The sequence below is a fragment of the Cebus imitator genome, unplaced genomic scaffold (assembly GCF_001604975.1).
Source record: "Cebus imitator isolate Cc_AM_T3 unplaced genomic scaffold, Cebus_imitator-1.0 Scaffold21, whole genome shotgun sequence".
NCBI lineage: Eukaryota > Metazoa > Chordata > Mammalia > Primates > Cebidae > Cebus > Cebus imitator.
In genome coordinates, this window is record NW_016107336.1 from 4,550,466 (window position 1) to 4,578,247 (window position 27,782).

Consider the following 27,782-nt stretch of genomic DNA (forward strand, 5'->3'; position numbering starts at 1 on the left):
TAATCTCCCACCAGAAATTTAATGTGCACAGAAATTCTCGTGTGTGTGTGTGTGTGTGTGTGTGTGTGTGTGTGTGTGCGCGCGTGCGCGCGCACAACAAAGACTCATGTTTAATAAAACAACTTCTACTTTCTGGTTACTGACAACCTAACATTTTAAAGACAAAGTTTAGAAAAATTAAGTATTACACTCTTACCACAATTAGAAAAATTGCTCCCAAGAGGTAAATATGTTAAAGTTGAACAAAGTGTAGATTATTCCACATAGTGAATAATTACAACAACAACAACAACCCTGGTATAGGTGACCAAAAGGCATTCACACTATTTTGTGATGACCTGCTATATGTTATTTGCTAAGAATTGACATGCTAATAAATAAAGCCCATCCAATTACAATGCATTGTTTTTTCTTTTGTAAATGTACCTGCAGAGCTAGATGTGGTTGTGGCTCCAAAGCTGAAACCAGAGGTGGCAGTACTATTACTGCTGGCTCCTGGACCAAAGACAAAGGGGGTGACAGCTGTACCTGTGCTGGATGTGGTTGCTAATTTGCTATCTTGAGAAAAAAGCAACGACTGAGAGGTGCTGGATTCAGCAGAGTTACCAAAGGCAGAGCTGCTCACAGTATTGCTGGACTGTCCAAACACAAAGGTAGCTACAGGTGGATTGGAGGAAGAGGTGGAACTACCAAATATGCCACCACCAGCAGAAGTGGCTGGTGTACTTGAATTAGAGGAATTGTTGTTCAAGAAATTAAAAACTGGCTTTGATGCACCTTGATCTGTAAGACAGAAATTAAGAAACAAAAATCCTTAATAGTTTCAGAAAAAGTACTTTCTCCTACCCAATAATCGCTAGAATTTTCCAACCCTAGAATTTGCTAGAAAATAGATTAAGTTTTTCATATAGATTAATTCATCAAATAGACATCTGTTTATATTACATTCTGACAAAGTCATATATTCATCTTCTTTTATAACTTACAGATTTTATGTCTTTCATAAGAAGGCCTTTGGCATTCAGATTAATAAAAATACCCCTCAAATCCAAATCTAACTGGATACTCTATTTGAATAGCAAGTTTAGCTAGTGGAAGACAGCTATACTTTTATATATTTTATTTTGCAATTTATGTTACCGTATGTGGCAAAATCATAACTTCAATTTATCTAAATGGATAGCCAAATTTCTCCACAGCATCAACTAGTACAGCCTTTGTGTACTAATTTGCAATCTGCCTATATGACACAATAAATTTTCTAAAATACATATACTTGTTTCCTCTACCGTTATCACTAGGACTGTTTTAATTATTATAAATTTATACCATGAACTGATATTAGCAGGACAAAGCTGCCTATATGCCTGCCCTTCTTCCCCAAATTTCTTGTATAATTTCCTTTCCATGTGAATGTTAGAATAAGCTTAGCTTGTCCAGCTCTAAAAAATTTCCCTAAGAACTAAAATTATGGGAGGAGAAAGGGAATACCTTCAGCCAGCAAACAAGTATGCCTTTTGTGTTCTTTTAGTTATTTAGTATGTTACAAGTTCTGCTGCTGTTGTAAAATACAAATTAGAAATGTTAGAAAAAAATGAGATATGCTGATTTGAAGAAAACTTTTGATTTTTATATGGTGATTCTGAAGCCAGCCACCTTACTGAACGCTTTTTTCTAAACTATTCCAATAATCTCAGTTCCAACATTGCACAGTAGCCAGGGCTGGTCACAGTATGATATGGGCATTAGAAACTTACAGAAAAGGGAACATGTTGGCTGACTTTCAAGCTGGCTAATAGATGAACGGTTTAAGAGTGTCTACCGCAGCCTGGTGTTTTCATCATCAAATCTGATTAGACCCTATCATACTTCCGTTGCTTTCCAAATAATATGTAATTTTAGCTTGGATTTTGTCTTTATATTTCTAAGTAAACTGCTCACAGCTATTTGCTGAATCCCATACTTTTTAAAGGTTAATTTTGAATGTTTCCAATTTGTTATTCAAAGGTGTTCGTGGATAGTCAACTTTTGCATGTCTAAAAACACCTAAATTTTGCCTTTATGTTTGTGTTTTCTGTTGTTATTGTTGTTGGGTTTGTTGCTGGTTTTTTTTTGAGACAGAGTCTCGTTCTGTTGCCCAAGCTGGAGTGCAGTGGCCAATCTCAGCTCACTGCAACCTCTGCCTCCCAGGTTCAAGAGACTCTTGTGCTTCAGCCTCCAGAACAGTTGGGATTACAGGTGTGAGCTACTGCACCCGGACTGCCTTTATGTTTAAACAAATTTGGCTAGAAACAGAATTCTAGGTTCAAGACAATTTTCACTTTGACTGTTGTTTTTAGCATGTGATATTGCAAATCAGATGATCCTAATCTGATACCTGTTTATTTGTGGAAAATAGCTTTTCTCTCTGAAAGCATTCAGGATTTTAGCTTTGGTGTCCTAAAACTTCAGTGATATTTGCCAATGAACAGGAAATTTCCATTTTTAAGACCAAAGTCTTTCTTTATAGATCTAGAAAATTTCCTTCTGTCACTTCTTTGATACTCCCCCAAAACTGTTCTTATCTTCTAGGCCACTTCTATTCCAAAGGAACTTGTGGGTCTAACTTGGATCACTCTTTGTACTTGTGTACTAAGTTTGGGGAAATCCTAGTTCACTAATCTGATTATCAGCTATGTTCTTCCTGCTATTCAGTCCACAAAATGACTTTAACATGACCCACCAACACCCATGCTTTTAACCTTTAAGGGTGCTATGTCATTTTCCCCTCAGGACTTTAGCTTTCAAAATCTCCTCAGGATTTTACATTTGTTGTCTATTATGTTTCTTAATGTCTGATGAAGACTGGTTATTTGTAACTATTTGTAAATAAAGGCCTTCACATAGATTATGTTAGAAAATACTTAATAAGCTAAGAATCCTTGTTTTCCAGGTAGTAGACAGCAATTCTGATTATAAAAGTCCAAATAGAAGAGAGGAAGACACACATAAATATGCATTATTTTGAGCTTTGCATTGCTGCTGTATTTCTCAAAATTAGATCCACAGATGACTTCATCAGAAGCATCAGAGTTTAGAGTAGTTCAAACCGAAAATCCTAGGTTCCTTCCCAAAGAGTTCTGTACTTCTCAACTATGTTCAGAGTAAACCATTACTTGACTTGCTGCATCTGTCAAGACAATTTGTAAAAAAGTTAATTCTTACCAGTTGTAGTACTAGTTTGAGCTCCAAAGGCAAAAGTGGCTTTTGCTGGCTGTTCAGATTCCTTCTCAGATGGTTTTGTCATACTAAAACTAAACGTGGACTTTGAAGAATTCTCATCTTTGGTTTGCTCTGAATTCCCAAAGGAAAACACTGGTTGACACTTTGGCTCTTCACTGTCAGCTTTCTTCCCGAAAACTAGGGAAGTAGAAGTGACAGGCTCTTGCTGTTTCTCTTCTGTCCTTCCCAAAACAAACACTGTGGCAGATGGTGGAGAGGCAGGTTCCATATTGCCAAAAGTGAACCCTCCTTTGGTGGCAGGCATTTCTTCTTTAGCTTCTGATGTCTTACAAGTGAAAGGAGCCACTGAAGCACTCTTGGTTTCTATGGTTCCAAAGTTGAAACCGCTCTTGTTCTCAGAGGTCACTACGGTGTTAGCAGCAGCAGGGGTGGGGTTAATAACACCTGTACCAAAGCTAAAACCTGCAGATGAAGATTTGGGCAGTTCCTCTTTCTTTTCTTGCTGTCCAAGATTAGATACCCCAAATTGAAATGGAGTTAAAGAAACTGGGTTGCTTAAACCAGAAGAAAGTCCAAACTTAAAATTATCATTCTTATTGTCTTTTTTAACTTCTTCAGGCTTAGATTCAGATGAAACTCCAAATTTAAAATCTCCTATTGGCTTAGAAAATTTAAAGCCTTCACTCACAGGGTTTACAGACCCAGAATCAGATGACACACCTATTTTGAATCCTCCCTGATCTCCAAATTTAAAATTTCCCGTGCTTGTTAAAGTCTGAGAAGGCCCAGAAGAGGATGATGGGATACCAAATTTGAAGGATGAGGAGGCCACTGGGTTCGAAGATGAGGAAGATGTGTCTAAGCCTGCAAAAATATAAAAGACACCACACAGACACTGAATTAATGTACTTGTCCTCTCAAACAAAATGTTAACACCTTGAAAGCCAAAGAAACATAGGAATAACTTTAAAAAGGCCTACTTGGAAGAGTATTACCAGAAGTAGTAAACATAATCCCAGGTGACTACTATTTTTTCGGTACAAGAATTATATCTCAATCCTCACAACTATCCTGACATGCCACTTTTCATTTATCAGACTGGATGAGACAAAGGTTTGATAAAGTTTGTATTGGCACTGAGACTAGGAGTAACAAGCTCTACTACATATTGCAGGTGGGTGTATAAATGAGCACAAAACTCATAGGGAGCAATTTGTCAACAGTCACCAAAAATTACACACACATATACCCTTTGACTTTACAATTCTATAGCTAGGAGTTTGTTTTAAAGATAAGCTAACAGACATGCAAAATGTCATATGCAATCCAGGTAGCTATAAATGAAGAAGGAAGAACAAAGACACGTCCAAGATAATCCCTGATAATCAAAGCGGCAGAAAGGGAGTTCGGTGTACAGACTTTTCTAACAAGGTAAAAGGAAGAATATATAGGAGTATGTTTGCCTAGGATGGGCATAAAGAAACTTTGAAAGATTTATAAGAAACTAAACATAGTTACATTTGGAAGAGGGAGAAAGGGTGAAATGAGCCAATGAAGAGAAGAGATGGAACCGTATCACAATTTCTTGATTTTTAAATCTTGTTAATAAATGTTATTCAGTCAAGCATTAAAAAAAAAAAAGGCAACAAAAAACCAGTAGAATTACATAGTTGAAGCAATATTCATAAAGTTAACCATTAAGCTGGGCGTGGTGGCTCACACCTGTAATCCCAGTACTTTGGGAGGCCAAGGCAGGGATCATTTGAGGTCAGGAGTTCAAGACCAGCCTGGCCAACATATGGTAAAACTCCATCTCCACTAAAAATACAAAAAAAATCAGCCTGGAGTGGTGGCTTGTGACTGTAGTCCCAGCTACTTGGGAGGCTGAGGCAGAAGAATTGCTTGAGCCCGGGAGGTAGAGGTTGCAGTGAGCCAAGACTGCACAGCATTGCGGCCCAGGTGACAGTGAATACGACTCCATCTCTAAATAAATAAGTAAGTAAGTTCGTTCAGCATCATACTGACAAGATCAAATTCTTGGTTTCACAATGCTTTTCTGCAGCTGAGGAAATTAGAAATGAAGTACTTGACCTACTGGCTCAAAACAAGGATCATTAAAAAGTACTAAGATAGTTAAAAGTATGATTAGCATACTACAGGTAAAGAATAGTATTAAAAAGGGACCATGAATTAACAGCTACAGAATGAGATAAAATGAACCAGAAAGCCCAGTGAACTTCTAAAACACTTAAATGCAGTGTTTCTAGAACTGCTAGTTGTATACCATTAGTCACCAATTAATTTAGCGGGCTGTAACCAGCATTTCTCTTTTAAAATGAAGTAAAACAAAAAAATACCAGAGCACCTTACACGTACCAGAGGCAAGTATTACTTTGCAAAACTGATTTCAATCATACAGACATATACACTGTGCAGGTGATGGCTCACAATATGAAAGGTTTACTCCTGACTTTTGGTTTGCAATCGAGTTTGAAAGCTAATTACAAAGTAGATAAAACTTGGCATTATTTTTGTTTGATCTGTATAAATTTAAGGATTACCAATGCAGTTTTGTTACATGGATATATTGCCTGGCAGTGAAGTTTGGGCTTTTAGTATATCGAACACCCAAATAATACACATTGCACCTATTAATTAATTTCTCATCATCCATACCCATCCCACCCTCTCACCCTTTTAGGAGTTCACATTCTGTCCATGAGTACACATTACTTAGCTATAACCTGTAAGTGAGATGATGAAATATGTGTCTGTTTCTGAGTTGTTTTAAGACATTAATCCCCACACATTCTCACCTTGCAGGCGTACTCTTTTACAGATTAAAATCTTTCTCATCTCTCCCTGATTCTTCATATCTACAATCTCACCAAGCTTTTGTCAAAAGTTTGACTGAAATGTGTACATAATTAAAGTAATTCCTGCAGGGATATGAAGATTTGAAAAATCCGGCCTCCAGATAGTTTAGCATTAATTACTTTGAGAGTCTTCCTTTGTATTTACACAGTAAAATATTAAGAGTTCTTTTTCTGGGACATACTTTGAGAAGCCCAAGCCCAAGCCTGTATCACTAATTATTTAGAGGTGTATTCCCAGTCAAATAAAAGTCAATAAGTTCATCTAGGGGGTTAGCAGTTAAAAACAAATAAAAACTCTGAGACTCAATAACACACGAAATTTCTTTACCCAGCTGGAGAAAAGATACCTCACTGCTGACAAGCAACTAATCAGCCTTTACAATAATTCAAAGACAGATATAACTAAGAGATCTCATAAAAATCTCATTTTACATTAATTTTCAAGGGATAATGAGTGAACACTGAAGCTGTTCTCAAATACATCATTTTTAAATGGCTTTATAAAGAGGTGTTTTGCCATCATCTTTATTTTTATTTTTTTGCCCTTACCTTTAAATTCAGATTTTGTGCCTGGCTTTGCACTTTCACAAGCCACACATTTGGTAGAGTCTGCCTTATTTTGCACTAGGCACACATCACAGTCCCAGCTTCCCTCGGGTTTCTTGAACTTTTCCAATCCTAGAGAGCCCCCAGAAGACAGAGACACAGGTACAGTGCTGCTACTTGAAGTAGGTACTGAATTTCCTTTTAAAAAAAAAAAAAAAAAAAAAAAAGACCTTTATTTTTCATTTCTTCCTAACTGACCCAAAACCTCAAAAAAAAAAAAAAAAAAAAAAAAGGAGGGGGGAGTGTGTGGGGAATTCATGAAAATTTTAATTTACAATATGTCAGCATCTTAATGATACCACTAAGTTTAAGTGTTCAATTTCTAATAACATTTCCTGTTAAAATATAGAATATGCCAGAAATATGAACAATTATTTATATTTACACTGTTAAAAAAAGAATAGACTTCTCAGATTTCTTTTTAACCTTATAAATCAGCAGCTATTAATAACCTTGCTCACTGGTGAGGTAACTCTTAACCACATAACTGCTGTCGTTTAAAAAAAACATCATCATCATGCTCTTAAATTAGGGGCTCAAAAACTAAATTTTTCTTAGGAGTCTTTTTCAAAATTCTTCAAACAGCAAGCATTCTAAGACATAAGATGTAAATTGCAGGCAATATGCTAACATATAAAATACACAGTCACAAACCATATTAACTTGAAGATTTCAAAGCATAGATGTCTGCCTCTGAATGATAGTTACTGCATAGAAGTCCATCTACTTCACATCCACTTCACAATTGAACTCGACACCTACTACATTCATGATATTTCTGTTACATCCTAGCCATTTAACAGATATTTATTAAGTACTTGGGTTCTAGGGACATTAAAGATGAATAAAATGTTGCTTAACTTGTAAGATGCTCATGGTCTTAAAGGGGGAAAATAAAAGCACAGTAGCACCATCACCAAGTGACAACCTAAAACAAGTGTGCAAAGAAGGAAGAAATGACTAAGAGGCAGGAAAAGGATACACAGAAGTGACAAATCTTAAGCAGAAATAGCATGTTTGTGGGAGAGGTGGCACAGGAAGAATGGCTCAGTATGGCACAAAAAAATAGTGCTGACAATGAGGGCATTCATTCTGGTATTCCTACTTCTCTAAATGGCCTACAACTGTTACCACCTCTTCCATAGTTACCTAAATCATCTCTGCTTTTTATAGGTGCATTCTCTTCATCTTGCCAACCAAACTGCTCCCGGGGGTTCCATCTTGGCCCACTGTCCTCACAAGCTCTCATTTGCTCCAGTGGTTTTAAATCCCAACAAAACAGTTTCCTAATCTACACAACCTACACTTCTGGGCTTGTCACTGTAGTCTTTTAGTTGGTGACTCCACTGTCTACTTGGTTAGCTTGGCTAGATACTCCTCCTCCTTTACATTTTCCTCAAATCTATTTAAATCAATTTTTGACTCTTCTACTGCTATTCTGGTTCACAACCCACTCCGCCATTATCCCACCACTACCTCATCTCTTGCTTTTTATGGAAACCTCTGATCTTGTTCCTTTGAAATCCATCCTCTTCTGAAGCAACCAGTGTCATATAGTTTTTGTTTTTCCTCTCTGGTTACACCTTTAAAAGATTAACTGTTCAAACGCTTTATTCCTGCCACTCCCTATAAATTAGCAGACTTCCATTTTAGGCCATCTTTTCTTCCTTTTTTTTTAAAATATGAAATAGAGACGGGGTTTCACCATGTTGGCCAGGCTGGTCTCAAACTCCTGACCTCAGGTGATCCACCCACCTCGGCCTCCCAAAGTGCTGGGATTACAGGCGTGAGCCACTGCGCCCGGCAGGCCATCTTTTCTATTCACTTGACTCACTCACCTCTACTCTCATGACTTCAAATAGCAAAAACTAGGGACTAACGACTCCAAATCTGTATCTCCACCCAGAGTGTTTCCAAAGGCCTTACATATATTTTTTTTTTTTTTTTTTCTTGAGACAGAGTCTCATTCTGTTGCCTAGGCTGGAGTACAGTGGCACAATCTCAGCTCACAGCAACCTCCATCTCCCAGGTTCAAGCTATTCTTCTGCTTCGGCCTCCTGAGTATGTGGGATTACAGGCATCCACCACCATACTCGGCTAATTTTTGTATTTTTAGTAGAGACAGGGTTTCACCATGTTGGCCAGGCTGGTCTTGAACTCCTTACCACAGGTGATCCTCCTGCCTCAGCCTCCCAAAGTGCTGGGATTACAAGCGTGAGCCACCATGCCTGGATGTCAACTTCGGCCAGCTTAAAATCAACATCTTTAATTGTATGTCCCCTAATACTTATTCAGTTCCATTGGGGCGTCCAATCTTTTGGCTTCTCTAGGCCACACTAGACAAGAATTGTCTCGGATAACACACAAAATACACTAACACTAACAACAGCTGGTGAGCTTCAAAAAAATAAATAAATAAATCACAAAATAATCTCATAATGTTTTAAGAAAATTCACAAATTTATCTTAAGCCGCATTTACAGCCATCCTGAGCCACATGCAGCCTATAGGCTACATGTTGGACAAGCTTGGCTTATTATTATTATTTGAGACAGGGTCTCACTCTGTAACCCAGGCTAGAGTCCAGTGGCATGATCTTGGCTAACTGCAACCTCTGCCTCCCCAGCTCAAGCGATTCTCCCACCTTACCCTGCTGAGCAGCTGGGACTACAAGCAGGTATCACCAAGCCAGGCTAATTTTTGTGTTTTATGTAGAGATGGGGCTTCGCCATGCTGCTCAGGTTGGTCTTCAACTGGGCTCAAGCAATATAGCCTCCCTGGCCTCCCACAGTGCTGGGATTACAGGTATGGGCCACCATGCCCGGCCTATTGCCTATATGATTAATACCACTTCCTAATCTGTCTTCTGGTCTCCAAATTTTGTTGTTTTCAAATCCATTCTCTAAAAAGCCAGAGTGACTCATCAAAAATACGAACTTGACTGTATCACTCTTCTGAAAATTGTATTTCATCAATGAAAGGATGAAATCCAAGTTCTTTAATGCATATGAGCTTCCTTTGTTCATGTGTAACAGATTAATTACTTCCTAACTCAAAGCTTTATTACTCCCCATCAACTTAAAATTAATTTTGCTTTCCTGCATATATCAAGGGCTTTCTTTCTATAGGAGAGGGTACCAGATGGGAAGACAAAGATATTTCATAATAAAGACTCTAGGCTGGGCACGGTGGCTCAAGTCTGTAATACCTGCACTTTGGAAGGCCAAGGCAGACCAATCACTTAATGTCAGGAGTTCACGACCAGCCTGGCCAACATGGCGAAACCCAATCTCTACTAAAAATACAAAAAACTAGGCAGGCATGGTGGCAAGCACCTATAATTCCAGCTACTCAGGAGGCAGAGGCATAAGAATTCCATGAACCTGGGAGGTAGAGGTTGCAGTGGGCCAAGATCGCATCACTGCACTCCAGCCTGGGTGACAGAGTGAGACTCAGTCTCAAAAAAGAGAGAAAGAAATGAGGATTCTAAAATCTTACTCATAAGCAAGTATCCAGTAGGAATTACAAACACGAAAAAGGGCTCAGGCGAGGTGTCTAGGTTAGTAACTCAGAGCTGTACGTTACAAACATAAAACTGCACATGCATGAATAATGCATTGAAAACAGTGTAATTCCCAGGATACCCATGTTACCATGTATCTGTACTGTGAAATTATGTAATATTATAAAACCATCAGAGCCACTTCGAGATGAATTAAAGATTCAATATGAATCTTCAGTAATTCTTCCAACTTTGAACAGAGAAACAGAGAGAACTCAAAATGAACTCCATGTTTCTGGCTGCCTAGATTAGAATTTTTCATTAGTGATTTGGTAATTTACTATCACTGCAACGGCCACAGCCTTTTCATTAATGACTACGGTCTATCCCCTAAAGAAACATTCCCTGTGACCACTAGCTATCCTGATTTCTATTTGGAGAAAAACAGACAAAGTAGTATTTTACTCCGTACAAAGGTTTGGGAAATATTACCCCATTCTAAGATCTTTCAGCATCTATATTAGTCAACTTTGAACAAGAAATTTCTGATAAAATGGCAGAGAAAGAGGAGGTCGGCATACATAGCAGACCAGTTAACACATAAGCTAACCTAAGCAAACATAAAGATCTAGCCCCAAACAAGACATTTTTACCTCAAGATAGTTTAGAAAAATTAATATGTATGATAAATTCTCATCTTGAAACATCAAAACAGTTCTTAGAATTAATTAAAATGTTCTACTAAAGTAATAAGCAAAATTACTCCATCAAGCCAAAAACATACCTGGTTTCTCAGACATACAGGACACACACTTATTGTCTTCTGCATTATTAGAAACACAGCATACTGAACACTCCCAAGATCCAACGGGCCTTTTGAATTTATCTCCAAATCCTAAGGTACCAGTGGTCACAGTGCAGCTAGAAGATGAAGCAGTCATAGTCTCAGCACTTTCAGAAACCACTGTCAACGTAAGGACTCGCTTCACACCAGTTCCAGGTTTTGGTGTTTCACAGGCTACACATTTTACTACTTCAGGTTTATTTTGCACTAAACAGGTATCACAATCCCAAGTGCCTATCACTGGTTTAAACTTGTCTCCAAAGCCTATTCCTGATGCAGACAGAGTTGTTTTGCCACTTTTATTTGGTGTTTCAATTCCAGTCTGTTTAGCAGTATCTCTGGGTGACAATTTTGCTGCTTGACAGGCTATGCATTTGTTGTCTGTAACTTTGTTCTGGAGTAGACATGTATCACACTGCCATGATGACCCAGCTTTTAAACTTTCCCCAAAGCCAGTTCCACTCGAAGAAAAGCTACTTATTGCTGGTCTTGTATAAACTACTGGGCTTGTTGTGGTAGGCTGAGCAGCAAGAGAATCTATCTTCGGTGATGCAAAGCCTACAATGAACAAAGGAGAGAGTGCAAAAACAATGTTAGAGAAGCTTTCCAAATCAAAGCATTAATTTGATTATTATTACTGAGAAGACATTCACCTCATTGCACACTTACCTACAATCCAAGATGAACTACTTAAGAGTTGTTTTTCACTTAAGTAATCTTATTTTTCGATCACCTAGTAAGTTACACTTAAACCAGTTAAAATTCTACAAAACATGTTTTGTTTACAGGATGTCACCTTCTCCTTCAAGGAATTTCTAGTTTGATGCTTCTACCGGTACTAATTTACTGATATGTATTATTGCCATCCACACTTTGCTACATTCTGTCTTTGTACACACACAGAATACTCATAGTCCTCTCCCTCCCTCATCCATTTCTTCTTTTAAGTGTTCCTCTAAGTCAAACAGCTTCAATATCATCTTTGAATTTTGTCCAGTCATAATCCACTGCTGTGGTATCCGCTACCTTCATAAGTTATTTCATAATAAAGATTCTAGGCCAGGCACAGTGGCCCTAGCCTGTAATCCCAGCACTTCGGGAGGCCAAGGCAGACCAATCGCTTGATGCCAGGAGTTCAAGACCAGCCTGGCCAACATGGTGAAGTTGGTCAGTAAAACCAGCTAAGCAAGTCTTTGTGTTACCAAAACTGCTGTCATTGAATTCATTCACTCAAGCTATATTTTACTTATGGGAATGACTTTGTAATTGTTTACTTGGGACCAGTTAACTTTTGTCTTACATACACCATCTATGATCTGTTTCTCCAGCCTTTACCCGCCAAAGAAAAAGAAAAGACAAGAAGATGTGAAAGGTTATTACAGACTTTCTAGCGATACCACAAACGTCAGTTATTCCCAGTTTAACAATGTACTATATTGCTTATAACTAGTTTAAATCATTAAGATTGGCACAATGTTAACAGTAACCATTTCAAAGCATTAAAGATGTTTCTTCCACTTTTTCAGATCTTCCTCATTTCACTCAAATGAAGACTCTCCCCATACATTTTCTATTTAAGAAGTAAAAGGTAACAGGGGAGGATGGCATCATGAATGCAAAAAGTGTCATCCCAGGTACAGAAGACAGACTATACACATTTGATTCTTGCCTACTATTTGGTTAATTCTACTACAAGCATTCTAGAGTTTTGCCATAACTGCACGAAACTGTCTAAGCTACTGGTAAGCTAATGAATTCCTGTAGGCAGTAAACTAATCTGTAAAATGAGAGAGCTGGACCAGAAAAATATAATCCTTCTAAATCCTATTGTAAAAGCCAATCTTATTTTTGGGAAAAAACAAACAAACAAACAAAAACCCTATCCTATTACACATAAACACACCTGCTGGGTAAGTTTCAATTCTTTCTGAGCTATTATACTATTTCACAAACAGTTTTACATTTTTTGACAAAGTCTTGCTCTATTTCCCAGGCTGGAGTGCAGTGGTGCGATCTCGGCTCACTGCAACCTCCGCCTCCCGGGTTCAAGTAATTCTCCTGTATCAGCAACCTGAGTAGCTGGGACTATAGGTGCACGCCAGCATGCCCAGCTAATTTTTTCTATTTTTAATAGAGATGGGTTTTGCCATGTTGGCCAGGCTGGTCTCAAACTCCTGGCCTCAGGTGATCGGCCTGCCTTAGCCTCCCAAAGTGCTGGGATTACAGGTGTGAGCCACCCCACCTGGCCAGTTTTACACTCTTATACTACACATCACAAATGGAATTATAACCATCCTCTGGTTTCAAACTAAAAACTCACTCTCACCTGAGAACTATTTACCCCCTTTTAAATTATTAGCTACTGGTTTTCAAATCTTATTTCGATTCAATTGAGTACTGCTCCCTATGTATATATGTTACAATTCAGCAAATGTTTTCCATTTGGCCTTGTTCCATATTTACCAAACTGGGGAATAATTCAAGAAGGCAGTTCAGCCACGTCCAGTGGTTCACGCCTGTAATCCCAGCATTTTAGGAGGCCAAGGCGGATGGCTCACCTGAGGTTGGGAGTTTGAGACCAACCTGACCAATATGGAGAAATCCCGTCTCTACTAAAAACACAAAAATTAGCTGGGTGTGGTGGTGCTTGCCTGTAATCCCAGCTACTCAGGAGCCTGAGACAGGATAATCGCTCAAACCCAGGAGGCCGAGGTTGTCATCAGCAGAGATCGCACCACTGCACTCTAGCCTGGGCCACAGGAGCGAAATTCCGGCAAAAAAAAAAAAAAAAAGGCAGCAGCTCAATTCTCTCATAAGAGAAAAACATGTCTATGTGTATCATCAAGTTTACTTACTCTTATTCCTCATTGGCCTGTCTCTATTAATGGAGAATGCATTTTCTCCTCCTATATTTGCCTCTCAGAGATTTCATTTTAGTGTAGAGTCCTTAAATTCCAAGGAAGTAAGGCTTTTAAGATATGTCCAGCAAAAGATTACAGCTGATTACATCTCTATTCAAAAGTAAATCTCCTACCAAACTAGTCATAGATTTTTAAAAGCCTAAAGTATAATACAAACGACATTAAAATGAGATCATGAGTTTGTAATTAAGATTCTTGACTCTCAAAGGCAGCCATTATCTTACCAGGGCTCTTTAGAACATCTAGAACACTTCCTTCTTTCAGGATTTTTGCAGGTCTAAAAGGACCCTCACAATCTTCAGGTGATGTCCTCTTACAACTTGTACTATTCACTGCAGTCACATCTTCAGCTGTAATATTTTTTAATTGTAAAAAAATTATTTCAAATAAAAGCATTGAACTCTTAAATGCATTTTTAAAAATCTTTCAAAGCCACCTTTTAGATTAATTTGTAAAAGTTCATTTAAAAAGTCACTGCAATTCAATAAACAAATGACCTTACGGGGTTAATTTGCCATTACAAGGAAATAAAAACACTATTACCCATGCTGTATACCTCCCATCCCCAAATAAAAAGGCAAAAAATATAAACTATAACTGTCATCCAATGAATTCACTGATAATCAAAAAAATCAAACTGAAAAACTGGAGAGGGTGTATTTGATTACACAACAATTTACAAAACTAATCAAAAAAAGTAATTTTCAACTGAGAAATTATTTCATTTTTAGAAATTCACACTACTAATATAATCAAAAATATCCTTCAGTTATAACATTGAAAACCCATATGGTAAAATATTCAAAAAGGTCTGGTTACATAAATTATATAACAGTGACATGATGAAATACTTATGCAGCCACAAAAATCATCCTTTTTTCAAAACAGAGTGAGTGTCTTGTTGTCATCAAGGCTGGAGTGTAATGGTGCAATTAAAGCTCAATGCAGCCTCCCACCTTAGCCTCCCAAGTAGCACCACTAAGCTACGAACACATGTGCATGCCACCACATCTAGCTAACATTTTTTATTTTTTTGTAGACATGGGGTCTCTCTATGGCTGGCCAGGCTGTTCTCAATCTCCTGGCCTGAAGAGATCCTTCCACCTCAGCCTCCCAAAGCACTGGCATTACTAACTAGCATGAATCACCATGCCTCGCCCACAAAAATCACTCTCAAAAGCACAGTAATGGGTAAAAGCAGGTTCGAAAGTCTAGATTTAGAATGTTTACATCTAAAGAGTAATAATGGCTGTTTGAAGTAAGATGAGTGACTTACTGCTTTGACTTTTTATGCTTTCCAAGCTTACATCCTTATATTTAAAATAAGATCTTTATTTTCAGTGTGATAATGGTTTTACGGTTATATTTTTAAGGGGAGATTTCTATATACAGATGAAATTAAGATGTTTGGTAATGCTTCAAAGTGACCTGAAATGTGTATTTCTGTGTATGATGGGGAGAGGAGGGATGGAACAAAAGAAACGATAAGAAACAAGATGCACCCAGGCACGGTGGCTCACACCTGTAATCCCAGCACTTTGGGAGGCCTAGTTGGGTGAATCATCGGAGGTCAGGAGTTTGTGACCAGCCTTGGCCAACAAGGTAAAACACTATCTCTATTAAAAATACAAAAAATTAGCCAGTGTGGTGGCAGGCACCTGTAATCCCAGTTACTTGGGAGGCTGAGGCAGGAGAATTGCTTGAATTAGGGATGCAGAGGTTACAGTGAGCCAAGACTACGCCACAGCACTCCAGCCAGGTGGACAGAGTGAGACTCTATCTCAAAAATATATATGTATAAAAATAATAATAATTCTATGTTTTAATTCTCTGATTATTCATTTCTCGCCCCCCCCCCAACTTTTTTTTTGAGATAGGGTTTTGCTCTGTAACCCAACTGTAGTGTGGTAGTGCAATCAGCTCAATGCAGCCTCAATTTCCTAGGCTCAAGCAATCCTCCCACTTCAGCCTCCCAGGTTCACACCACTACCTAGTTATTTCTTTTTCCTTTTTTTTTTTTTTTTTTGGGTAGGGATGAATCTTGCTATGCCGCCCAGGATGGTCTTGAACACCTGGCCTCAAGCAATCCTCCCATGTTGACCTCCCAAAGTGCCGGGTTTACAGGCATGAGCCAGGGCCTCCTTCCTTCAATGATGTTGATTTCTTCAGTTCAGAAATTATGTATCACAATCTGCATGGGCCTGCATAACCTTTATACATAAAAATGTTTGTGAACTCAACAGTAAAAACTAGAAATAAAATCTACTACATTAAAAGTAGACAATCCACAAATTTCTTATAATGAGACTTGCTTTAAAATTAACTTGTCATCTTGTTTTGACTAAACAAAGACAATGGATACATTTGCTACTGTGCCTATCTCTCTCAAAACCAAACTGACACTTCCATTTAGGGAGCGAAGAATCTGTAAAGATCATTAATAAAAAGCACTGTTGAAAGGCTGCTTGCTTTTCAGAGCTTATTTCATCCAAATGAAGGCATGTATAAGAATTACCAAAGGTCAAAGAATTTGAATACTAATCTACTGTATGCAACTGTTTTATGTAAAAATGTAAGAAATTTTTACTTACCTGAACTACTTAACATTGGTTCTAGGGTACTACTAGAACCAGGAAGTTCTGCTGTTTTTGCAACAGGCACACTAAATGTAAATCCAATCTGTAAAGAGAAAGAACATCCTTACACTTAGTTTTCAGTAAGTATCAAATACAGAGCTTATTTTTATCTCAAGTCAAAAAAGATACTTTCATCTATTTTAAGACATATTTATCATATTTCACAATCTCTAAAAGTGAGATTCTTACACTGAATGGCAATGTCACAGTTTAACAGGCAGCATTTTAAATTTCTCAGGCATTTTTTCTATCAAAATAGTATATTAAAAAAATAATGGTGTGTTCCTCATGCCCAGTTCCAGGTTTCTGAATGCCGTTTTCTTTTCCTTCCTTTTTTTGAGGCAGAGTTTTACTTTATTGCCCAGGCTGGAGTGCAATGGCACAATCTCAGCTCACTGCAACCTCCACATCCTGGATTCAAGCAATTCTCCTGCCTCAGCCTGCTTAGTAGCTGGGATTAGAGGTGTGCACCACCATGCCCGGCTAATTTTGTTATACATGTATATATATTTTAAGTAGAGACAGAATTTCCTCATGTTGGTCAGGTTGGTCTCAAAATCAGGACCTCAAGTGATCCGCCCGCCTTGGCCTCCGAAAGTGCTGGGATTACAGGTATAAGCCACTGTGCCCAGCCTCAAATGCCATTTTCTAATAAAAAGTATGAGACTTCTGGGACAACTGATGGATTTCAGCACGTGGCAAGGACATTACATTTGATCTGTAACATCTACTTGTGTCAGAAAACAAGAACACAGTAAAAACAGAAAGTGACATATTAAAATAATAAACATCCCAAATCTGGGGCAATCTGAATATTAGGCTATGTATTATTCTTACCTAAAACATTTACTTCTCAATCATGAAGGAAAAAAATGCCCAGAACTTTTCTAGATCAAAGGTAAATCATGAGACATGTTTGAATGCAACATAATTTAGTTGATTAGGTCCTAGTCTTTAATGGGCTCTAGGAAATAAAACAGCAATTAAAGGACAGTCTGAGGATAATGGGGAAATCTGAATACAGACCATGTCGATATCATATCATGTTAAATTTCTTGGGTATGATAGCTGTATTGTGATGATGCAAAGGAATGTCCTTTTTCTTATGGGATATATGGAGAATCATTAAGAAAATCAAGATGTTTGCATTTTAACTTTGAAATGGTACAGAAGAAAATGAATATGCATACATGTATACATATGGAGTGAAGAATATGATTGTTCAAAAGTTTTATCCACGGAGTATTTTTCAAGTTGGAAGAAACATAATAGTGTTTCTCACAACCAATGGCATCTTAGATTTGATAAAAGTATAACATGGCTTTGAAATCAATAAATATATACTATTCCTTGCTTGTTACTTACAGATGATGGAGGTAGTACATCTGCCTCAGTAGATTTTACGATTGGAGATGAAAATCTAAACATGGGACTGCCAGTGCTGCTCGGAGAGGTCATCTGTACCTGGTTTCCCAAAAAGAGTTGCTTAGAAATATAAACTTACAATAAAAGACGTTAAGCAAACTGATTATTCCGAAGACACTAAGTATTTTTTTCCTTTTAAATTAAAAATCACTGAACCGTAAGTGCTATAAAATCTGGCTTCCTGTTAGGAGCACACACGATCTCAGAGGTGGGTATTTGGATAAAGAAGTAAAGTGACATCTATAAGAATATGTTCAGAAAAAGTGAAAGCAAGCGTTAACATTTCAGGAGCAGGCCAGGCATAGTGGCTCACACCTGTAATCCCAGCACTTTGGGCATGACGGGGGAATTACTTGAGCCCAAGATTTCAAGACCAGCCTGGGTAACACAGCAAGACCTCACCTATAAAAATATATTTTTTTAATTAGCTGGGTATGGTGGTGCACACTTGCAGTCCCAGCTACTCAGGAGGCTGAGGTGGGAAGATCACTTGAGCCCAGGAGATGGAAGTCGCAGTGAGCTGTGATTACATCACTGCTCTCTAGCCTCAGCAACACAGTGAGACACCATCTCAAAAAAAAGAAGAAAAAAAGAAAAAAAATTCAGTAGATTAAAAGATGTTAAGTCTACCCGAGAAGTAAAAACATGAAACATGAGTACACTCCTACCCAAAATGTATCTTACTGGAAACATTATTTGGAAACAAAATTATAAGAATCTCCATCTCTATGGTATTGTATAAAAGTTGAGGAATACTCCATTATAATGTATCTAAGATATTTGTACATTTTTTTTAAAAAGCAAAACACCATTTCCATTTCTGTTTACTATAAGTTATTAATTTCCATTATGAAAATTAACCGTTTATAGTAGAGAATTTTTTAAAATAAAGAATTAAGAATGAATGTCACCTATATTTATACAGTGGTTTTGTACCTTGTTTGTTAATGATTGAGACAAACTGATGGGTGATGGAGAGGAAGCTGTGATCCCAGGGGAACTGAAATTAAAGGTAGGCAGTGAAGAACTGGTGATCGGTAGAGAGATTTTCGGTAATACTGGAACTTCCATTTCCTAAAACATAACATATTGTATGATATATTTAATCTTCCACATCATTCTTTTATCTCTACTTATTTTCAGGATGAAGGTAAACAGGAAGAAGCTGACACCATGTAGTGTTAACATTGTGGGTTCTTCAATCAGAAAAACTAAACAAGATTTTTAATCCCAGCTGTGCCACCAACCAGCCATGTGACTTTAGGAACCTAACTGCCTTCTGTACCAACTTCCTAATTGGTAAAATTGACAGAGAAAAAAATAATTCTTACTCTATACTATAGTTGTCATATTAATATGAAACATAAAGGTATATATAGTAGTCCTACCTTATCCATGGTTTCAATTTCCACCATTTCCCTGACCCATGGACAACCACAATCCAAAAATATTAAATATAAGATATTGTGAGAGAAAAAGAGACTACATTCATATAACTTTCATTACATTATAATGTTACAATGGCTCTACTTTATTATTGTTGTTGTTAATTTCTGACTGTGCCTCATCATACATTAAACATTATCATAGAGATATATATACAAATCTCTGGTGGACCTGTAAACTACACAGCTGTGAAACAGACACTAAGCGGCCAAATAAAATTAAAAAGCTTCACCTGCTGCCACCACAGGGGAGACAGAATGAGTTCAGAGAAGTTCATTGCCAGCTAATAAAATCTGAAAACTTCTAAAGGATGCAGTTTATGTAAATAAATCCACCTCAATAAAGTTGATCCAAAAGCCCAAAGCAAAATTAAAGAACTTTTAGATAAAACTAAGAATCCATTTTCATAAAACCTGCTTTAACAAGTTCTTTAGGCTGAAAAGAAATGCTACCAAATGGAAACTCAAAATTTCAGAAAGAAATGAGTATGTGAGCAAACAAAAACTTTTTTTTCCTCTTAATTTCTTTAAAATATATGTAACTATATAAAGCAAAAAGTATACAGTGAATTTACAGCCTATCCAGAAGTAATACAAGTAAAGCATAAATGCCAAGGAAGACAGGTAGTCAATCTAACTACACAGCTGCAATCTTGTTATTTTTACAGAAAATGGTATGAAAGTAACATAATCTGTAAAAAGTTATGGACAGATATAGAAATCCCAAGAGAAGCCACTAAATAATTCAAAAGAGGGAGAGTTAAAATGTCAACAAATAAAATGACTTGTAACCCGAAGACTTTGGGAGGCCAAGGCAGGACAGCTTGAGGCCAAGAGTGCAAGACTAGTCTGGGCAACACAGCAAGATTCTGACTCTACAAAAACTAAAAACAAGCAAAAAACTAGCCAGTGCAGCGGCATGCCTGTAGCCCCAGTACCTGGGAGGCTGAGGTGGGACAATGGCCTGAGCCCAGGAGTTCCAGGCTGTAGTGAGCCATGACAATGCCACTGCACTTCATCCTGGGTGACAGCAAGAACCCATCTCAAAAAACAAAATCAAAACCAACAAAAACAAAATTCTAATAATAAACTGTAAATAATTAAATAATATTCCCTTAACCTCAAATGGCAGCTTTCAAAAGGAACAACAGAAAACAATGGATCAATGGCAGCTTCATTCCAACCATATCAAAAATTATATTAACTATAAATGGATTTAGTGTTCCAATTAAAAGACAGAAAATGGATACAAAGGCAAAACTCAGTTATATGCTGTTTACCTGAGATCTACTTTAAATATAAATATGCACAGGCTAAAAGTATATGGATGGAAAAAGATACACCCTGAAACTAAGCATAAGAAGCCTTATTCTAGTAAGAAGAATGGCTATATTAATTCCAAAATAGATTTCAAGACCAAAAATATTTCCAAAGGTTTTTTAAAAAGGACCAATCACTATGGAGCCATAGAACAAATGTAAAGTATATGCTGTCTTGAGGGCCTCAGAATACATGAAACAAAAATTGAGGTTGGGTGTCATAGCACGTGCCTGTAATCTCAGCACTTTAAGAGGCCGAGATGGGATCGCTTGAGTGCAGGAATTCAAGACCTGCTTGGGCAACATGGTGAGACTTTGTCTCTACAAATAATATTAAAAATTGGACAGGTATGGTGGCACGTGCCTGTGGTCCTAGCTACTTGGGAGGCTCAGGTAACCATACCACTGCACTCCAGCCTGGGTGACAGAATGACATCTCATCTCAAATAAATAAACAAACAAACAAATAAATAAATAAATAAGAACAAAGATTTAATACTATCAATCACCTTACTTACTTCTATAGATCACTATACCCAACTACAGAACATATTTTCTTCAAGAATTAAGTAGAGCATATACTGAACTACAAAACAAGTCTCAATATATTTCAAAACACTGAAGTCATAATCTGAATCTTTTTCTAATTATAATGAAATTAACTGAGAAATCAATATCCTCCCCCAAAATATTTGAAAATTCAACACATCTCTAAATAATCCATGGGTCAAATATAAAAATCAAAAGAAATTAGAAAGAAAAACTATAAAAGCAAAATTACAAAGCTTCTAGAAGCAAGCACAGGAAACTATCTTTGCAGCCTGGGGATAGGCACAATTTTCTTAGGACACGAAGAATAAAAATATTAGAAAAAAAAAATCCAGACTTCATATAATTTAGAACATCTGCCAATCAAAGGCATCATTAAGAAAATAAATAGGCAAGCCAGACTGGGGGGAAAATAAATGTATCTGACAAAGTACCCAGGACTAGAATTTATAAAGACCTCCTACAACTCAGTAAGAAGACAACCAGCCAGGCGCAGTGGCTCATGCCTGTAATTCCAGAACTTTGGGAGGTCAAGGCAGGTAGATCACCTGAGGTCAGGAGATCGAAACCAGCCTGGCCAACATGGTGAAGCCCGTCTCTACTAAAAATACACACAAAAAATTAGCTGGGCATGTTGGGGCACACCTGTAATCCCAGCTACTTAGGAGACTGAGGCAGGAGAATCATTTGAACCTGGGAGGTGGAGGTTGTGATGAGCCAAGACGGCACCACTGCACTGCAGCCTGGGCAACAAGAAAGAGAGAAAATGTCTCAAAAGAAATAAAAGAAGACAACCCAATTCTTACAAGGGCAAAAGAACTGAACAGGAGGGCCAAGCGTGGTGGCTCACACCTGTAATCCTAGCACTTTAGGAGGCCAAGGCAGGTGGATTGCCTGAGCTCAAGAGTTTGAGACCAGCCTGGCATCACAGTGAAATCTTGTCTCTACTAAAATACAACAAATTAGCTGGCATGGCGGTGTGTGCCTGTAATCCCAGCTACTTGGGAAACTAAGACAGGAGAATCACTTGAACTTGGGAGGCGAAAGTTGCAGGGATCATACCACTGCACTCCAGCCTAGGCGAAAAAGGAAGACTCCATCTTGGGGGGGGTAGGGGAGAGGAGAAGAACTGAACCGATGCCTCACAAAAAAAGTACACAAATGGCCAATAAGCACATAAAAAAGAACAGAATATTATTAGTCATCAAGGAAATGCAAATGAAAATTACAATGATATACCACCACAAACAAACCAGAATGACTAAAATTTAAAAGATGACTATCAACTATTGGTAAGGACATAAACTAAATAAAATGCTCACACATTGTTGGGAGGGATATAAAATAGCACAAACACTTTGGAAAACAGTATGACACTCCTTAAAAAGTTAAACATATAACCTGGCATCTCTTCTTCCAGGTATTTAACCCAGAGAAATAAATATATTTACAAAAAGACTTGAATAAGAATGTTCATAGCAGCTTTACTCACAACAGCCAGGGCCAAAAAAATGTAGTGAGTAACTATATGAAGTTGCAGAACAAGCAAAGCCAAAATATGGTGGAAAAATGAGAACAGTGATTGCTTCTGGGGAGGGAGGTGATGGCGCCTGACTGAGAAGGAAGACAAGTAAAATTTCTAGGGAGACAGAGAAGATATTCAATCTATCGATAGGGGGTTGGATTACATAGGTATAAGCATTTGTCAAATGCATTAAATGGCACCCCAAAGAAGTTAACATTTCGCTATATGTAAATTTTGCTGTATTATAAAAAATAACATCAGATCTCATAAATTACCAAAAAAAAAAAAAAAAAACAAATATGTAACTCTACTTCATTCTATGTATGCTGAAGTATTTGGGAGCAAAGTGTATTAATGTCTTCAACTATCTTTAAAATGCACCCCCAAAAAAAAAAAAAAAAGGATGGACATGTAGAATTTTTTTTTTTGATAAAGCAAATATAACATAAAATGTTGGAATCTAACTGCTACTATGTGTATCCACTGCACAGTTCTTTCAACATTTTATCTCTGAAATTTGTCATAATCAACTGGGAGGGGAGGAGCAAACAAAAGATGCGTCTGGCTTATTTTGTTGGGAAGCTTCTCTTCTCTGTCCAACCTCTAGCCTAGAACCCTAACAACATCAACTATATAATTTACTCTCTCAAGCCAACTCCTCAAGCCACACACATGTCCACAATGAATCCTTACATTACTAACCTTGAACCAATTCTATCATTTGATTCCTACTCCCCCAAATTTTGACTTAGTAGATCATAAGTGGATCCCACGAATCTAAGAAAAAAAAGCCAAGAATTCTGCTAACTTGATGCTTAGAGACATCTCAAGTAGAACAAACATTTCACAGTTCACTAATATCCTTACATGGGTTATCTCATGAGGTAGACACTTATGTTATACATGAAGAAACTGAGGCAGGGAGATACATGGCATAATACCATACAGCCAGCCATTTAGTGACAGACATGAACTCAGTATTTATTATTATAACCATTTTATAGATAATAACTGAGGAGGTACAAAGAGGTTAATTTGACCAAGGTCACTCAGCTAGTAAGTGGCCGGATTGTATATGACAAGAGCAAGCAATTAAGTCTCTCCAGACTCAAGTTTTCTTATATACTGCCACGTGTTTTGTATCAATGAGCTTTTTAACAACAACAACAACAACAACAACAACACCTCATGACTGGTAGCACAGTAAAAGCAAAAGGTCAATATATTTAATGACTACAATCCTTGCACATTGTAGAATCTAAGATAAAGTAAAAGGTAAAGCATACTGCCAAATGGATAATTTTACGTATAGAGGTCTACTAACCTGAATTTAGTGGATCAGAATATATCCATTCTAGTAAATAGCAACACTATCTGAAATTAGCCTAATCTGTTTACACCTCATTAAACCTCTTCCACTTGACTCTTCCAAAGGCCCATGAAAATACACTCCCCATCCTCCTAACAAAAATAATCTTTAATTTTTTTTTTTTTTTTTTTTTTTTTGAGATGAAATCTCAGTCTGTCGCCCAGGCGGCAGTGCAGTGGTGCAATCTCGACTCACTGCAACCTGACCCTCCCAGGTTCAAGTGATTCTTGTGCCTCAGCTTCCTGAGTAATTAGGATTACACGCATACCACCATCACACCCAGCTAATTTTTGTATTTTTAGTAGACATGGGGCAGCCAGGCTGGTTTCGAACTCCTGACCTCAGGTGATGCACTGACCTCAGCCTCCCCAAAGTGCTAGGATTACAGGTGTGAGCCACTGTAACCAGTCTTTTTTTAATCTTTTACCAAAAATTCCCACTAATTATAACAAAGAAACGATCCATGGTCTGAACATATCTGACATCTGAAACAAAAAAGCAGCACTGCATTTAAAATAACTATAGAAGTGGATATCTAAAACTATTCTATAGAGATACAAAACACACGGTGGGGCTGGTCTCGGTTGCTCATGCCCTTCATCCCAGCCCTTTGGGAGGCCTAACGGGTGGATATCTTGAGGTCAGGAGTTTGAGACCAGCCTGGTCAACAGGGTGAAACTCTATCTCTAATTAAAAAAAAAAAAAAGAAAGAAAAAATTAGCCGGGTGTGGTGGTGTGCACCCGTAATCCCAGCTACTCAAGAGGATGAGGCAGGAGAATCACTTGAACTGAGACGTGGAGGTTGCAGTGAGCCGAGATTATACCATTGCACTCCATCCTGGCCAACAAGAGGGAAACTCTGTCTCAAAATAAAATAAAATAAAACACAAGGTGGACAGAAAGTTTGGGGCAGACATCGCATTATTACCTCTTTCTTCAGAAATGTGTACATTATACCTTCAGGGTGGAACAGAGCCAGTGATGGGAAAGACTGGGTGAAGAATCCTGTGACACAAAATTGGCAGTTGGCCAGAATGAAGATGGGGGCCTAAAAAAGGGAGGAGGTGATACAGACATGGGTGAAGGGGAGGTTTTTTTGTTTTTGTCTTTTTGAAAAAAGACAAAGTCTCCTAGGGTGATCCTCCCACTTCAGCCTCACTGGCAGCTGGGACCACAGGTGCTTATCACCATATCTGGTTAATTTTTGTATTTTTTGATACACATGGGGTTTTGCCATGTTGCCCAGGCTGATCTCAAGCTTCTGGGCTCAACTGATCCTCCCAACTGGGCTGGCACCAGGTTTCTGAAGAAAGAAATGCTTTATTGAGAGTCAACCAACATGGAGACAAGAGTCCAGCTCAAACCTGTCTTCCCCAAAATTGGCCTTATGGCAGTATGTTTATTAGGAAAGGTTTAAGGGGTAGATTCTAGAATTAGCAGGTGGAAGGAAAGAGGAGGTGTCATAAGTCCCTGGGTATGCACAGTTGTATCTTTATGGGTCACGTGCAAATTCTGGGGAAGTTAGAATGAAACAGGTCGAAATTTGGGCTGTGATGTCAGCAAGCTCATTCTGCAAACTCTAGTTGGTCGTATTAGTTCTAGCCAATTTCAGCTACCTTTATCTCACAAATGGAGAGAGTTTTAGCAAGCTGTTTCTTTTCTTATCTGCCATCTTGTAAGTTCAAGAATATTTCTTAGCCATTGATTTAACTCTTTGGAGCATGGATTCACCTTCACCTTCAGTTTTTAAAGATAAAGTTCCGAGATCTTAAACTGAAGCTCAGGTTATCAATTTTAGCTGTCTTGCAGATACATGTTTGGTGTGACTTTGCTGCACTGAACAGTTTGTTTTATTAATTAACTTTTGCTCTTACTGTCCGACATACTAAAAATTATCTTCAGGCTGGGCACAGCGGCTCACACCTGTAATCCTAGCACTTTGGGAGGCAAGGTGGGTGGGGATCACTTGAGGCCAGGAGTTCGAGACTAGCCTGGCCACAAAAGCCTGCCTCTACTTAAAAAAAAAAAAAAAAAAAAGCTGGCCATGGTGGTGTGTGCCTATAATCCCAGCTACTTGGGAGGCTGAGACAAGAGAATCACTTGAGCCCAGGAGGTGGAGGTTGCCGTGAGCCAAGATCACACACTCCATCCTGGGTGACACAGTTAGACCCTGTCTCAAAAAAACAAAACAAAACAAAACAAAACCTGGTGCCATAGAATAGGCTTCTGTGTTCATCACGCAGTAAGCCCTTTTGTTGGGTAAGAGAAATGAGCAAAATCTATACAATGCATCATCTGGCAAACAAAGTCAAGCTATACTTTCCTCATACAGAGATAAACTTTACAAAACAGACCACAGATTTTACCAGGAAATGTAAAAACTTGTCAAAAAAAATAAATAAGCTCATGCTATATGAATCAGATACTGTCAGGTTGCTGCACATGTAGTTGCAGTTTTGCATTATGGAAATTTGCCATTTGATAACTGGAATACATTCTTAAATAAATGTGGTTATAATATACATCACTTTAATACACGTTTCCTTATGTTTTTTGGCTGATGACTTATTACTTGCTGTTATTTTATATTTATTTTAGACTGTGGAAATGATGTTAGACAAAAAGCAAATTCGAGCAATTTTCTTATTCAAGTTCAAAACGAGTTGTAAAGCAGCCAAGAAAACTTGCCAACATCAGCAATGCATTTGGCCCAGGAACTGCCAACAAATGTACTGTGCAGTGGTGGTTCAAGAAGTTTTGCAAAGGAGGCTGGGCATGGTGGCTCACCCCTGTAATACGAGCACTTTGAGAGGCTGAGGCAAGCGGATCACTTGAGGTCAGGAGTTCGAGACCAGCCTGGCCAACATGGTGAAACCCTGTCTCCACTAAAAACACAAAAAATTAGCCAGGCCTATGGCACATGCCTGTAATCACAGTTACTCACAAGGCTGAGGCAGGAAAAAAGCCTGAAGGCAGGAGGTGGAGGTTGCAGCGAATGATATCATGCTACTGCACTCCAGCCTGGGCGACAAAGCAAGACTCTGTCTCAAAACAAAACACCCAAAGAAGCGAAAAACAAAAGAAAAAAAGTTTTGCAAAGGAGACAAGAGCCTTGAAGAAGAGGAGTGTAATAATGGCCAGCCACTGCAAATTGACAACAGTCAGTTAAGAGCAATCATCAAAGCTGATCCTCTGACTTAAACTACACAAGAAGTTGCCAAAGAACTCAACATTAGCCATTCTACGATCATTCAGCATTTGAAGGAAATTGGAAAGGTAAAAAAGCTCAACAAGTGGGTATCTCATGAGCTGAATGAAAATTTAAAAAAAATTGTTGTTTTGAAGTGTCGTCTTCCCTTATTCTATGCAACAACAACTAACCATTTCTCGGATTGTGACATGGAATAAAAAGTGGATTTTACACGATAACCAGTGACAACCAGCTCAGTGGTTGAACTGAGAAACAGCTTCAAAGCACCTCCCAAACCAAACTTGCACCAGGAAAAAAGCCATGATCACTTTCTGGTGGTCTGCTGCTGGTCT

At 38.1% G+C, this 27,782-nt stretch overlaps 1 protein-coding gene across 1 annotated transcript in view; it reads right to left on the minus strand.

Moving 5' to 3' along the window:
- NUP153 (nucleoporin 153) overlaps nt 1–27,782 on the minus strand; it is an 80,014-nt gene that overhangs the window by 9,034 nt on the left and 43,198 nt on the right. The window contains exons 10-17 of the mRNA XM_017521426.2: nt 18,969–19,106; nt 17,973–18,071; nt 16,563–16,650; nt 14,196–14,321; nt 10,991–11,608; nt 6,648–6,842; nt 3,205–4,086; nt 427–783 (exon numbers count right to left, since the gene is read on the minus strand). Of these exons, the coding sequence (XP_017376915.1) occupies nt 427–783; nt 3,205–4,086; nt 6,648–6,842; nt 10,991–11,608; nt 14,196–14,321; nt 16,563–16,650; nt 17,973–18,071; nt 18,969–19,106 (2,503 nt within the window). The remainder of the gene's footprint in view (nt 1–426; nt 784–3,204; nt 4,087–6,647; nt 6,843–10,990; nt 11,609–14,195; nt 14,322–16,562; nt 16,651–17,972; nt 18,072–18,968; nt 19,107–27,782) is intronic.